Source organism: Capra hircus, chromosome 3 (genome assembly GCF_001704415.2).
Source record: "Capra hircus breed San Clemente chromosome 3, ASM170441v1, whole genome shotgun sequence".
Classification (NCBI taxonomy): Eukaryota; Metazoa; Chordata; class Mammalia; order Artiodactyla; family Bovidae; genus Capra; species Capra hircus.
In genome coordinates, this window is record NC_030810.1 from 104,527,273 (window position 1) to 104,541,508 (window position 14,236).

General features: G+C 54.2%; 2 protein-coding genes across 5 annotated transcripts; both read left to right on the forward strand.

Annotated features, from left to right (window-relative positions):
* Positions 437–6,625, forward strand: FLAD1 (flavin adenine dinucleotide synthetase 1). Of its 4 annotated transcripts, none has more exons than XM_005677417.3 (8): positions 437–528; positions 1,085–1,309; positions 2,858–3,602; positions 4,517–4,664; positions 5,088–5,186; positions 5,265–5,454; positions 6,212–6,285; positions 6,402–6,625. In XM_005677417.3, the coding sequence occupies exons 2-8, from the start codon at positions 1,229–1,231 to the stop codon at positions 6,535–6,537; spliced, it is 1,473 nt and encodes a 490-aa protein (XP_005677474.1). In that variant the 5' UTR covers positions 437–528; positions 1,085–1,228; the 3' UTR covers positions 6,538–6,625. The 4 variants fall into 4 exon arrangements, with proteins under 4 accessions (XP_005677474.1, XP_005677471.1, XP_005677473.1 ...); XM_005677414.2 differs by lacking the exon at positions 437–528 and adding an exon at positions 540–619; XM_005677416.3 differs by lacking the exon at positions 437–528 and adding an exon at positions 566–608.
* Positions 6,710–7,828, forward strand: LENEP (lens epithelial protein). Its single transcript, XM_005677413.3, has 2 exons — positions 6,710–7,374; positions 7,460–7,828. Exon 1 carries the CDS (start codon positions 6,917–6,919, stop codon positions 7,319–7,321), a length of 405 nt encoding a protein of 134 aa, XP_005677470.3. The 5' UTR covers positions 6,710–6,916; the 3' UTR covers positions 7,322–7,374; positions 7,460–7,828.

Consider the following 14,236-nt stretch of genomic DNA (forward strand, 5'->3'; position numbering starts at 1 on the left):
TTTATAACAGAGACAAATGAAAGTTCCACACAATTAAAGCTCACCACCAGGATCTCATTAGCTCACAGGCAATCTTGACAATTTTTCTTGGTGTCCGTCCAACTTCCACTTGCTACAGTGTAAAATCCCCTTTGACACCAGTGCCAGCCCCTGACCCCTCAGAATGAGTCAGGGATCACGAGTAACAGATAGTATGTGCACGCAAGAATTCGAACACTGAGCGGAAGTTAGAGTCAAGCGTCTCTTTACTTCCAGCACCAGCGGCGAGCAAGCACCACAAACACCTTAGAACCCCTCCAGCCCCCTCGGCTCCTTCCACTCCTCAGGTTCTTTCCTGAGAGAAAAGCCCCGCCCCGCGGCTAAGGCCCAGCCCCCTCGCTTCCGGGTGAGGGTGGCCACGTGGTTGTCGCCAATAACAACCCAGCACCACTCCCGCCCTCTGGCTAAAGCTCGCGAGCGATGGTGGACTACACCAATGGACCCATAGAAGTAGTCTGAGCGACGGCCAAAATAACCAATTAATATGAGGTGAGTCTGAGGCGGGACTCTGAGTACGGAAGCTGCCCCGAGACAGGAGGGAAGGAGAGAGGGAAAGACCCGGTGAAGGGGTAAGAGGCAGGTGAGAACCTGGAAGAGCTCAGCAATCTGAAGCGTGGCGGGAAAAGACAGGATTCTGGGCTAGAAAGGGTGTGGAAGCCTGCAGAAGGCTGCTGAGTTCTGGTCGGTGGTGGAAGGAGGGAACGCATTTAAAGGGGCCAAGGCCCAGGATAAGGTAGACATTTAAAGGGACAGGTGCCCCAAAGAGAAGAGACATATAAATATAAAAGCACAGATGCCCTGGATAGAGTCGACCCTAGAGAAGCCGAGCTCTGCAGACAGAAGACATTTTTAAGTGGTAGGTTCGGAAGAGAAGGACATTTTAAGGAGACTAGGACGGAGCATAGAAGACATTAAAAGAGGTATGGGCTAGAGTTTAAGAACACGTTTATTAAACGGACAGGGATAAAGGAGTCGATTGTCAAGGGCCTGGTGAGGAAAACTGTGCACTCCTCCTCTTCCCCATTGTCCTTTCTGGCTCCTCCAGGTTCCCTCCACCCCGGAATCCCTCTTCCCAGGCTGTGACCCTCAGTGCCCTGTAGACCTGGCTGGCCCCCAGTGCTTGCGACCCCTATTTGGGGGTCTGGGTGGCTACTGGAGGGCCTTCCAGAGGGGCAGAGAAAGCGGGACCATGGCGTCTAGGGCCTCTGAACCTCCGCCGGGGCGCAGCGTGACGGCGGGCATCATCATTGTTGGAGATGAGATCCTCAAGGTGTGTCTGGGACAGGAGGGGGGAGGGGCAGAATTCTCCAGTCCTTGGGAGCTTGCTCCACGTTCTGTTGAGGGAGGGTGAACCAGGGTGGGAGCCCTCTTGCTGCAGTAGGGCCCTGGAGTGAGTCCAAGATATTGGCGGAAAGGTGACCCTTATTCTTTCGATTACTCAGTTGAAAAACTTGTAGCAAAGTCCCTACAAATTGCCAAGCAGTATGGAGAAGGAAATGGCAACCCACTCCAGTGTTCTTGCCTGGAGAATCCCAGGGATGGGGGAGCCTGATGGGCTGCCGTCTATGGGGTCGCACAGAGTCGGACATGGCTGAAGCGACTTAGCAGCAGCAGCAGGTATGGGGAGGAGGACCTTTACAGAAATGACAAGGAGTCCAGCATGTATAGGAGGTGCAGGTGCATGTATTATTTCAGAGTTATGTCCAGCCTATTTGGAAAAATGATCCAAAGCATTCAGGAGAGATAGAAGGAAAGTACTAGAAGGGGGAAATCTCTTCTGAATGATCAGGGAAGTCTCACTAGAGGTCATGATGGGCATCAGGTTTGTAATAGTAATACAAACCTGCTTACTAGGGCCTGGCAGTGTGCTTGTATTATATCACATATGTGATTTTCCTAATCCTTAAAACAACCCTGTGATGTGGGTACTTTTATTACAAATCTAAATGAATAAATAATAAGACTGAGGCTCAGAAACGTTGAGAAGCTTTCCATGAACAGCTAGTAAGTGGTAGGTGGGATTCCAGCTTGATTTGCATTTACTCCAGAGCCAACCTTAACCACTAAACTCTGTAGAGAAGTAGAAGGAGATGGGGCTGGAAAAGAAGAGTGCGTACACACCACAGACACACAGCCTCAAATATTCTGCAAAGGAATTTGAACTTTATTCTGTATATGGTTGGAAATAACAAGTGACTTTTGAGCCAAGAGTGACACAATCACAGTGACATGTTAGGAAGGTTGCTGCGGAGGCCTAGGGCAGAGTGCTGTGGCAGGACACTGGGAGCCTGGCCAGGGGTCTGTTGCCACCATCCAGGTGAAAAGTGCCAAGGACCTGTTTGGTGGCAGTAGGAACAAAGAAGAGAGCAGATGGAGAGACATTTCAGAAGTAGAATTGACAGCGTGAAGGGCCTGACAGGCTGCAGACAGTGTCTGAGGATGCCACTGACCAAAATGACCACGGCCAGGAATCTGAAGATGCCCTGAAGTACTTGGGGCCAGGGGACTGAAACTGTCAGGGCTGCTGAGGAAGTGGATGAGTGGTCCACATAAAACTGATAATTGAATCCATAAGCAGAGAGGGGGTCAAGGTCCAAGCGCAGAGATGGAAGCCCAAGGTGGATCACATTACCCCTGACTCCTTTCACATGGATTTTCCCACCCTTGGGCCTAATGTGGGCTTGTGGGCTGCCGGAGGTGGGTGTCCCCCAAAGGGCAGCGTGCTCCGTCAGCAGGCAGTTGCAGCTTGATCCTTCCTGCTGTGCCCTGCATCCCCGCAGCACTGACACACTCATCTTCCCCATCCCCAATCTCCCAGGGACACACTCAAGACACCAACACCTACTTTCTGTGCCGGACACTGCGTTCCCTGGGGGTCCAGGTGTGCCGAGTCTCTGTGGTACCCGACGAGGTAGCCACCATCGCAGCTGAGGTCACAGCTTTCTCCAGCCGCTTCACCCACGTCCTCACAGCAGGGGGCATCGGCCCCACACATGATGATGTGACCTTTGAGGCAGTGGCCCAGGCCTTTGGGGACGAGCTCAAGCCACATCCTGAGCTGGAAGCGGCCATCAAGGCCCTAGGAGGGGCGGGCTGGGAGAAACTGTCGCGAGTGCCCACCTCTGCCCGCCTGCATTATGGCACAGATCCTCACACTGGCCACCCCTTCCGATTCCCACTAGTCTCCGTCCGAAATGTCTACCTCTTCCCGGGAATTCCGGAGCTGCTTCGTCGGGTGCTGGAAGGGCTGAAGGGGCTGTTCCGAAACACAGCTGTTCAGTTCCACTTGCGGGAAATGTATGTGGCAGCTAACGAGGCCTCTATCGCCCCCATCCTGGCTGAGGCCCAGGCCCATTTTGGGCGCAGGCTTGGCCTGGGTTCCTACCCTGACTGGGGCAGCAACTACTATCAGGTGAAGCTGACACTGGACTCGGAGGAAGAAGGGCCCCTGGAGGAGTGCCTGGCCTACCTGACTGCCCGTCTGCCCCAAGGATCAGTGGTCCCCTACGTGCCCAATGCCGTGGAGCAGGCCGGTGAGGCCGTGTACAAACTCACTGAGTCAGGTAGGGGCCTCCTGGGGAAGGGGCAGAAGGCAGCAGACCACCGGTGCCACCCTGGGTCTTAGGAGCAGTGGGCTGTTGAAGGCTTGCCACAGATCCAAGAGAGGGTAGAAGATAGCTACAGCAGATCCATTCATTCTTCCAGTAAATATCAGTTGATATTTGAATCCATAAGCAGAGAGGAGGTCAAGGTCCTCCTTGAGTACCTCCTTTCAGCAACATTGTGCTGGGTGTTGGGGGTTTAGCTCAACAGGACAGAGGTACCCCTGCTCTGGACAAGGAGTTTTAACAGGAGAGGGGAATGTTGAAAAGGTAATCATGCATGAGGGATCAGTGATGAGGGGGGTTCCACAGCAGGGAGATCAGCCTTGATCTGGGGTTGGAGAAGGCTTCCCTGGGTGAGTGACACATAAGCTAAGTGATGAGGATTTTCATGTGGCGCTAGTGGTAAAGAACCCCCTTGCCCATGCAGAAGACTTAAGAGATGCAGGTTTGATCCCTAGGTCAGGAAGATCCCCTGGAGGAGAACATAGCAATCCAGTCCAGTAAACATGCCTGGAGAATCCTGTGGACAGAGGAGCCTGGCAGGATGCGGTCCGTAGGGTTCATAAAGAGTCAGACACAAGTGAAGCGACTTAGCACGCACACACGCAAGAATTTGGTTAGACCAGGAGATGGGCAAAAGGAAGCTGTGAAAGAGGGAAGGAAGCAGCATGAGCTGTAGGAGAATGAAAAGAAGCCAGGACCCCCGAGGGAATACACTGAGGTGAAGGTGTGGCTAAATGGGGCAGGTGGCAGACGAAGGCACTGAACGCTGGGAAGATAGAGAGGGGCTTAGGCAAGGGCAGCTTGGCCCCCACTGCCCTCTGACAGCCCTATGTATCTAACTGATGCCCTCTTCCCTGCCTGCCTGGCAGGGTCTTCTCTGGGGGAGAAGGTGGCAGGCGCCCTCCAGACCATTGAGACTGCCCTGGCTCAGTATAGCCTCACCCAGCTCTGTGTGGGCTTCAATGGAGGCAAGGACTGCACTGCCCTTCTGCACCTCTTCCACGCCGCAGTGCAGAGGTGAGCTCACCCCCTCGTGGGAGACCCCAGAGATAGAGCTGCCCCATTCGCTAGTTCCCCATCCTAAGAAGCAGGAAGGAAGGGGGGTGTCTGGGTGGGGCTTGGCAGGGTGATAGCCACAGTTACCTCTCAGTTCCGATCCTCCCCATATTTATTGAGCATCTGCCACCTGCCTGGTCCTGAGTATGGATGTGCGAGCCACCTTCCCCAACCACAGGGAGGTCACAGTCTTGTGTGGGCTCCAGATTTGAGAAACCAAGAGTGGGCTTGCCAGAGGAAATGGATTCTTCCCTTTGGATGAGAAGGACGAGGAAAAGGGAGGAGAGGGTGTCTATTCCGGTGGCCAAAGGGAACAGAGCAAGCTCTCTGGGGAGTGTTTCCCTGCCCATCCTGGCAAGCCAATGGATCCTGCCCCCTCCCCAGGAAGTGCCCTGATGCTCAGGAGCCCCTCCAGATCCTGTATATCCGCAGCATCTCCCCTTTTCCTGAGCTGGAGCAGTTTCTACAGGACACCATCAAGAGGTACTAGGGGCCTTGAAGATTTGGGATCCCAGAGAGACTTGGGAGGGCCCACTCCTGACTCCCGGCACTCTTCCTCAGGTACAATCTGCAGGTGCTAGAGGCTGAGGGAGACATGAAGCAGGCCCTGAGTGAGCTGCAGTCACGGCACCCCCAGCTGGAGGCTGTGCTGATGGGCACCCGCCGCACTGACCCCTACTCCTGCAGCCTCTGCCCCTTCAGCCCCACCGACCCAGGCTGGCCTACATTTATGCGCATCAATCCACTCCTGGTATGGAGAAGGGGATTTATCGCCTTCAGTCTCCTGGCCCCTGTCAGTCATTGCACCCTGGCTTCCTGGGGTGGGAGGGTTAGACCCTTGGGCTTGGATGAAATGGCCCCATCAGCCAAGGGCAGCAGTGGTATTTGTTCGTTCAGCCTTTTGATCAGGTTTTATTGAGCACTAATTCAACAGCAAGCATTGTGGACCAAACAGTGTCTTAGACCTGTGCTGTCCAATATGGTAGCCATGAGCCATTTATTTACACTTGAATTGTAATTAACTGAAATGAAATATAAATTGCTTTAAAAAGTTGAATTGTATACTTTAAAAAGATGAATATCATGGCTTATGAATTATATCTCGATTTTTAAATTAAATACAATTCAAACTTCAGTTCCTTAGTTGTATGTTGTACTAGCCTTATGTCAAATAACTACCATGTTAGACAGCATAGATACAGACCATTTCCATCACTGCAGAAAGTTCTAATGGACAGCACAGGCTTACACAAATAGCCTTAAACAGCCTCTCCCTTTCCTCCTGGAAATTACATGCCAGTGGAGGGTGGACTGAGAATGGGGAGGGGAGGGATGGTTTCTCTCATTGATTGGCGTACACAGAGCAAGATGTACCAGAGAGTTTAGCAGCAGGCCCTCCCTCAGAGGCTAGGGGAGCAAAAGAACCGGGATAGGCCCTTTCCCAGGTAGATGAGGGTAGATGTGGGAGGGGGAGTATTTGTGACTCTGCTCTGACGCTGGCCTCCCAGGACTGGACCTACAGAGACATCTGGGACTTTCTGCGCCAACTCTTTGTCCCCTACTGTATCCTGTATGACCGAGGGTAAGGCTGGGGGAACAGGATGGGTATGTGGAAGACATGAGGGTGCTGGGACTGGGAACACCAAGCCCACCGCAAACCCACCATACCCTCCACCCCCTACCCCACCCCCCACCCAGCTACACGTCACTGGGGAGCCGGGAGAACACAGTACGGAACCCGGCCCTGAAGTGCCTGAGCCCAGGAGGACAGCCCACCTACCGTCCGGCCTACCTGCTTGAGAATGAAGACGAGGAGCGGAACTCCCGCACATGACGGCCCACTCCTGCCCTTTCCAAGGAGGGAAGGAAGGAGGCCACCCTGGGGTCTAACCTGTCAATAAACCACCTCTCCTGTGCCTGTTGCTCTGGCTGTGCCTTTGTCTTCCTGCTTCAGGGAACGGGAAAAGCAAAAGGAAGCCAGGCCCTGGCAGCTTGGAGCCCCCAGTGCTCACTCTAAGGGGGATGGGGGGGCAGAGCAGGCTGGAAAGGAGCTCTCACTGATTATTTTCAGTGCCAGCCTCAGCAGGAGCCCAATAGAGGGCAGAAGCAGGGAGCAGTGCCAACCCTGGGGGGTAGGGGGGAGGGACAACCAGGCAGTAGACCCAGGGTTTCAAGACCCAGGCTGGAAGAAGGGAAGCTGAGCTGGCCTGCCCATGGAGGATGAAAGATGGAGTGGCCAGGCTCTACTACTAACCCCATCCCAGCATCCCTGGGCACAAGGGCTGACTCAGCCCATTCTCGGGCCCAGAACCTTCCCTGTGCTAGACCCTGGGGCCCTTGTGCCCACAGTCATGAGGTCTGAAGGGGGTGGGGACAATGATGATAAAAGGCACCAGACACAGCTACCACACCCTTCCTCAGCTGCAGCCTACATGCAGCCCCGGACACAGCCCCTAGCCCAGGCCCTGCCCTTCTCCCTCCGAGGGGTCCTGCGAGACACTGGACTTCGGGTTCCCATTATGAAGATGGGCACAGGGTGGGAGGGCCTGCAGCGGACCCTGAAGGAAATGGCCTACCTCCTCCTCTGCTGCTGGTGTATCAAGGAGCTGCTGGATTAATGGTGGCCGAGACCTGCCTCCACTCCACAGGCACCATGGCTGGCATCACTCAGGTGGGCAGGGTAGGGCAGACAGGAGGCATGGTTGCAACTTCTGTGGCAGAGCCTGCCTCTCAGCTTCCCATTCTTCTTTTTTTAGCACCCAGTCCAGCATACATCAAGACTCCCGGAGCCAGCTGTGCTTGACCAAGGATGGGCCACAAACAGCGAGTGAAGTGCTATCCTGGTTCCAGTTTGTGCCATCTGTCAGACCTGCCTCATCTCTGGGCCTCCGTTCCCAGCCCCCACCTCCAGCGCACCTCTGGTGCACAGGAGCTTGGCCTGCTGGCTAGGACCCCAGTCAGACTGCAGCAGGACCTGGCGCTCCTCCAAGTCTGGCTCGGGGAGCCTACTGGCCCAGATGGCTGATCTTACCATACCCTCCCAATACCAGGAATGGCCTGCCCCCAGTCTCTTTGTTTGAGAATCACTGAACTATATGTATAATAAATAGGCCTTGAGACTGAAAGTTCTAAATGTCTACAGGGGAATCAGAAAAAGTCAGCACCACAACAGTTTGGGACCCAGGGAGGAAAGGAGGTTGTCCTGGATAGAAAGACTGAAAGCCAGGTTTCCTGACTCACTGGTGCCTGGGTGGGAAGGGCGTTGGGTGGAAAGGCCAGGTTCCTCCCAACGTGTAGAAAAGGAGGAGTCTAGCTTGGGTGGGGTCTTTATGAGGCCCTCCATGTAAGGCTGGGAACCTAAATAGAAGACCTGATCTAGCCACCTCCCTGCCCCTGAAGATCTTGGGGAAAGCGCTGAGCTGGTACTAGTTCCCAGCTTACAGAGATCAGGCCCTGCTCCTCTAGCTCACACACAAAGCTGCAAGAGAAAGCTGTCCTGCAGGCTTATGACAATGCACAGGACACAGCCAGAATGAGCAGAATTGACTCTTCGCTTCCCCTTGGCAGCCACCAACACATGCTCTCCCTGAATCACTCCCTGGGATCAGTACACACCAGTTATTTACATCATCTTGCACCTGCCTACTGACATGCCCACTCAGAGCCCCACAACCTCAGAGCCAGCCAAAGTGTCCCTCGGATCTCTAGCCAGCATTCTCTGGGGCCCAGTTATGCCTTTCCCCCATTCTATCCTGGGACACTGGCCTGGAGGTGGTATATGTGACCCTCTCCATCTGCCAGGGACCAGCTCTTCCTCAGACTTCTTAGTTAATTCCTTTTCCCCTGGGCTTGTTTTCTTTTTCTTTGTTTGTCAAAGTAACATATGCCTAGAGTAAAGAACTTGGATAATTCTTTATCCCCTAGCTTTCCTCCCCAGAGGTAACCATGGTGACCTGTTTCTTGGACAGCATTTTTTTAAAAATTCTTTAAATTGATGTATAGTTGACTTACAATATTATATTAGTTTCAGGTGTATAGCACAGTGATTCAAAATTTTTATAGATTATACTCCATTTAAAGTTATATAAAATATTGGCTATATTCCCTGTGCTGTACAAAATACATTTGTAGCGTATTTGTTTTACACATAGTAGTTTGTACCTCTTAATCCCCTAGATCTATCTTGTCTCTCCCCATTCCGTCTCCACTAGTAACCACTAGTTTGTTCTCTATATCTTATATTCATTCATTTTTTTTTTTTAGATTCCACATGTGAGTGATAACATACCATGTTTGTCTTTCTATCTCTGACTTATTTCATTAAGCATAATACCCTCCAGGTTCAACCATGCTGTTGGAAATGGCAAAAGATTCATTCATTCATTTAACATATATTATTGAGCATTTGCTATATGCCATTCTGTCTGCTTTGAATACAGCAGAGAACAAAACAGATCCCTGTACTTACAGAGCTTAGGTGCTGGTGGGTAGAGACAGAAAATATAAAAACAAGCACATTGATGTTATTAGGTGATAGGTGCTATGGAAAAAGAGAAAGTTGAGATAGGGATGGGGGTTGGAGCAAGCCTAGTAGACCATGGTAACAATTTGAGATTGTATGCTGAGTGAAATAAGGAACTGTTGCAGGCAGCTGAGCATGAACTGATTTTTTTTTATTTAAAAGGTTCACACTGGTGCTGGCTTGAGAATAGCCTTTAGGGGACCAAGGGTAGAAGAGTATAGACCTCTTAGGAGGTAATGGGCACAGTTGGAGCCAGATGTGTTGGTGGCTTATAGCAGGCTTACAGCCATAGCAGTGGAGAGAAGCGGCTGCATTCTGCATATATTTGTCCTTCTAGTTAATAACATACTCTACACCCTGCTCAGCACCTTGCTGTTTTTGCTTCACATACCTTGTAAAGGATTTCATACCAGTATACTTACGGCCTGTCCATTCTTTTTATGGTAGCATGGTACTCTATAGTACTCCAAATCAAGGTTATTTCCTATCCCTGGCAGCCCCACATCCACAAAATGCAGGTCAGTGTTCTTCCCTGGTGTCTCCAGGGCCCCAGGGCCCAGCAGTGAGAAGGTCCTGAATCCACCCAGAGAGAGGTTAGTGGGAGAGGTGGATAAAGAATTCGCCTTCGCCTCTGAATTTGGAGTTCCCTTTCCCCATTGTAGTCTGCACCCTGCTTGGCAGGCTCCAGCCATGGCCTCACTCGAGCTGGAGAAGTCTGCCTCCTTTTCCTTTCTTAGACCTCACTCCCACCAAGCTGCAGCAGTGCTGGCGGTAGATCCTAAAGTCTGAGGCTTCTGACTTTGCCAGAGGAGGGGATGCCTGGCAAGGGCCCCTGGGGAAGTGGTAGGTAGAGGAAGGCAGGGCCCAGGGCTGTGGCCCGTGGTAGGAGCTGAAGGAGGGAGACAAGTAGTGACTGCCAGTAGCCCAGGGAGAGTGTCAGAGCTGGAAAGAGAGTGTCAGAGCTCTGAAAGGGGAAAGACTGGAGAGAGAGATGGGGAGGATAACAGAAACCTCATACACCATTCCAAAAGCCCGGTTCAGCTAGAGTGCTCTGAGCCTTCCAAAAGTCCACTTCAAAAGTAGGTAGGACAAGAGTAATTGTCATATCTTTACATGAAGGAACAAGCCCGGAGAGCTGAGGTGACCCCTCCAAAGTCGCACAAACAGCACTCTGCAGTAGGGTAGTCATTTGGTGAACCCAGATTTTTTTCATCTTAAATTCAGAGGCGCTCTCAATTAGCCTGCCTTCCTCTCCTGAACCCATGCTTGGGATGGTGGTCTAAGTGGCCTGGGAGGCAGGGCCAGGAAAGCAAAAGGATGGAGGGGACAATCAACTCTATTCTACACCCACTCCATGATCTCCCGCTTGACCTCAACCCTAAGCTCCCCTCGTTCTTCATTTCCTACTGGGGGCATTTGGGAGGCCCAGCTATGCCCTTTCCATGTCAGCCGCAGAGCCAGGAGACTCCCTACTGGTCCAGAAGGAAAAGTGAGTGGCAGTTTCCCTGTAGTGTTCTCTTCCCATCTAGAATAAGCTCCAGTTTTGAATGTCCAAACCACTCTCTCCAGGACTCACTGGAGGGGGTTGAGGGGAGGGATAAAGGAAGATAGATAGGGAACACCAAGACTGAGAGGAATGGGTAAGAGCTCTTCTACCCACCGTCCCCCACCCCCGGGACCCCCTAGTGGCAACAAGGGGTAGAGGACTAGGCCAGTAAAGTGAGGAAAGTCAGGCAGAACTGAAGGGGTAAAAGGTAAAGCCGCGGTGTCTAGTCCTGTCTGATTCTTTGAGAAACTATGGACTGTAACCCGCCAGGCTCCTCTGTCCATGGAATTTTCCGGGCAAGAATACCGGAGTGGGTTGCCATTCCCTACTCGAGAGGATATTCCCGACCCAGGGATGGAACCCACGTCTCTGGCTTCTCCTGCGTTGGTAGGTGGGTTCTTTACCACTGCGTCACCTAGGAAGCGTTTTACCAGTACCGGCTTTGTACCTGCACTGGTGCTTCGGGTGAGGTCAGTTTTCCTCACTCTATCTCAGTTTCCTCGTCGGAACTAGAAGAACTGAACTGGCAGAACTGGAAGTGACTCCCCAAATACGACAGCATGCGGAGGGAAAGCGGCCTTATTCATAACCAGGATTCCCAGCTGATTACCTCGGGCATGACCCTCAATGGTGTGCAGAAAGTAGGTGGAGAAGGGTCGAGAAAAGTGGTCTGAGGAGCCTTGCGCAATTAACTAGATATTATAGTGATGCTCTTGGGAGAGTCCCGCGTTTTCCCAGCAACACTGAAAGCCGGGCAGAAGGCAGTGTGGCAGTTGTTTCACTGGCGCCGGAGCGCCGACCTCCAAGGGCATCGGCTCTTATTTGCATCCCTATTTGCATCTCGTTTGCACATGAGTTATTTCCCCTTCAAAAGGCAGAAGTCCTTTCTAGTTACTCCCAGCTGAAGCTGTCTACTCCCGTCTTTGCCAACCTTAGGGGCATATCCATTTTTCTGGCCATTCTCTGTCTGCTCTGACGGGCGCCCCTCCGTGCTCTTAGGTCGTTCGCTCTCAATCCTTTGCCTATCCCAGCTTCAAGGCAGCGACCCGGCTCGAGAAGCCGGGGGACCTGCGCCGCCTGGCGGCTGGAGGGAGGAAACTGAGAGCAAGGCGGTTCTGTTTCGTCTTCTCTGGGACGTGGAGTTTTGGAAAATGTTCCCCCGAACTTCCTGAGGCTAAATTTATCTCCCCCTGCCCTGGGGGGCGCAGAGATCCCGGCGACGATTAGCGCTGCGCGGCAGCGCGCTCCCGCCCAGAGGCCCGGAATAGGCGCCGAGTTATAAATAGAGCAGCCCGCAGGTGTGGGGGGAGTCGGCGGGAGGGGGGCAACCCTGGCAGCCACGGTCCCTTCAGGTGGGTTGGGCGGTCACGGTGGGGGCGCCGGGGCTGCGGTCTGAGCGCCCCCAGCGGTTTCCTGGGCGGCGGGTTTTTCGAGGGAAGCGGAGGCAGCCTGGGGAAGGCGGAGAGTGGGGAAGAGGTGGGCGCCCGGCGCAGGCTGAAGCTCCGCTTCCAGCTCAGCCCCTCCACATTCCAAAACGGGCCCTTAGACCCACTCTCTCAGTACCTCGCCCAGGCCCAGTTTTGCCTTTCTTCCCGTCAGAAGTACTCTCTTCTTCGAGCTCTGCAAGTATCCAGGTCCCTTGCAGCTGCTCCTTGGCGCACGTGGCCCCAACCCCAGGTGTGCAGTTCCCCTTAAAAAGGGGGTTAACTCCGGGCAGACTGGACATTCATCCTTCTCTTTGGTCAACCACTTCATCCTCCGGGTATTTACAGACCTCCTGCTAATTTGCCCCCCAAATTTAGGTCTAGTTGGTTGCCTGAAAAATATGTCTGAAAGTGTGGATTTTGGAAGTGCCCAGATCCCCAGGAAGCCCCTTGGAGATCCCACACTTGCCCTCCAGTTCCCGGTTCCAGTACAGGCCTAGTAGCTGGGCAGGGGTGGTCGCAGGCCTCGGGGGTTTCGTGGGAGGGGGCGGGGGGCCCAGTCAGCTTTTATTGGCTGAAATAGCCGCAGTTTGGCGAGGTAAGGCTTGGGGTTGGGGGTTCGGCAGGAATTTCAAGTTGGGGGTTCCACCCTTTGAGCGAGGAAGGGAGCCGAGAATGTGTGTGTTGGGGGCGGAGCGGGGCGGGGGGGCGGGGGGAGAGGTGGTCACTAAAAAACTAACAAGGGGTTCCAGGACTGTCCAGACTCAAGTGGGAAATGCATTCTGGCTGCTAAAAGATCCAGGTAGGGTCCAACAAGACGCCTGGCGCGACCCCCAGGAACGGGGGACATGGCGAGGCCGCTGTTCATTTTTCTATACCTAAGGGCTGATGCCAAGGCGCCTTCCTTTCTGTTGCTTCTAGAGGCTCTGGCTCTGCCCTCCCCGAGCCACTTTCCATGCCCTCTCCAGCCCGAAGCAGCCCCCTCTCCATTTCACTTGTGCTTCTGGCACTGTCGCCTTGCCCCTGGCACAGCCCTTCTCCAGTCTAGCGCGACCCCGAGCTGGAGGAGGGAGGGGAAAACCCTGGCCTGGACGCCACCGGCTCCGGGCCCTGACGAACCAGAATCTGTCCGGCGGGGCCGAGAAGAAAACCCGGAGCAGTGACCAGCCTCGGGACCCATGGGGGACAGGGACGATAAGAAAACCCGGAGCGGATTACCTATCGGGAGCGCCCCGTTCCTGCTGCTGCTACCCCCTCCTTCCTAGAGCCCCCCCAATTCTACAGTGAGATAATGTCTGGGGTGGGGGGCTGTTTGGTTTGGCCTAGGCCCTCAGGGGCGCCTCACACTTTCCGCCCCTGGCTGGGGAGCAGGGCAGCGGCCCCGAGGCTGAGTCACGGCCGGAGGGAGAGGGAGGGAGGGACCAGCACTCCGCCCCTCCCCCTGCGCGGGGATCCCGGGTCAGCCCGGGTGAGGGCCAGGGCCCCCCTGGCGCCGCCTATTGTGGTCCAACAGGTTGAGCTGGTGTCCCGCGGAGCCACCTGCTGAAAAGGGAGGGAGGCCCCCTGCGGAGGGGGCTGGGGTTGGAGAAAGCGAGCTCGACCCGGTTCGGCCCGGCAGGCCGCGGGGAGCGGAACCTGGCCCGCGATAGCCGGATTTGAATCAGTTTTAAACTAGTGGGAGGGGCTCTTTGGGGTACGTAGCGCCGCAGGCCCAGTTGGAAGCGACCCAAACGGGCTACCTTCTTCAGTTGGGGGGCACTGAAGCACATATCTCGATCCTCCTAAACCTACATATACATCGTAAAACACTCAGGTCCCCCTCGCCTTTTGGGTCTCTGAGCGAATCCAAGTCCAGATGTCTCTCGGCGGAGACTCAGTTTCTCCACTTATGGCACAGCGGGATGGAGGCGGGGAGCAGGAGCTTGAGCGTTCCTCCCCCTCCCCCCTCACGGACCTGGCCCCTCCCCTTCGACAATGCCAAGGCCGCAGCGGGCACCGGCTGGAGCGCAGAGGCTGCTTGCCCAGGGCGCCGTTCCCTCCC

What these genes read in the sequence shown, in the direction of transcription:
- FLAD1 (XM_005677417.3), top strand. Translation starts at nt 1,229, where the DNA reads ATGGCGTCTAGGGCCTCTGAACCTCCGCCGGGGCGCAGCGTGACGGCG. An exon ending in CTACAGGACACCATCAAGAG is followed by an intron (nt 5,187 to 5,264) that starts GTACTAGGGGCC and finishes ACTCTTCCTCAG; the next exon opens with GTACAATCTGCAGGTGCTAG. An exon ending in TGTATCCTGTATGACCGAGG is followed by an intron (nt 6,286 to 6,401) that starts GTAAGGCTGGGG and finishes CCCCCCACCCAG; the next exon opens with CTACACGTCACTGGGGAGCC.
- LENEP (XM_005677413.3), top strand. Translation starts at nt 6,917, where the DNA reads ATGGAGGATGAAAGATGGAGTGGCCAGGCTCTACTACTAACCCCATCC.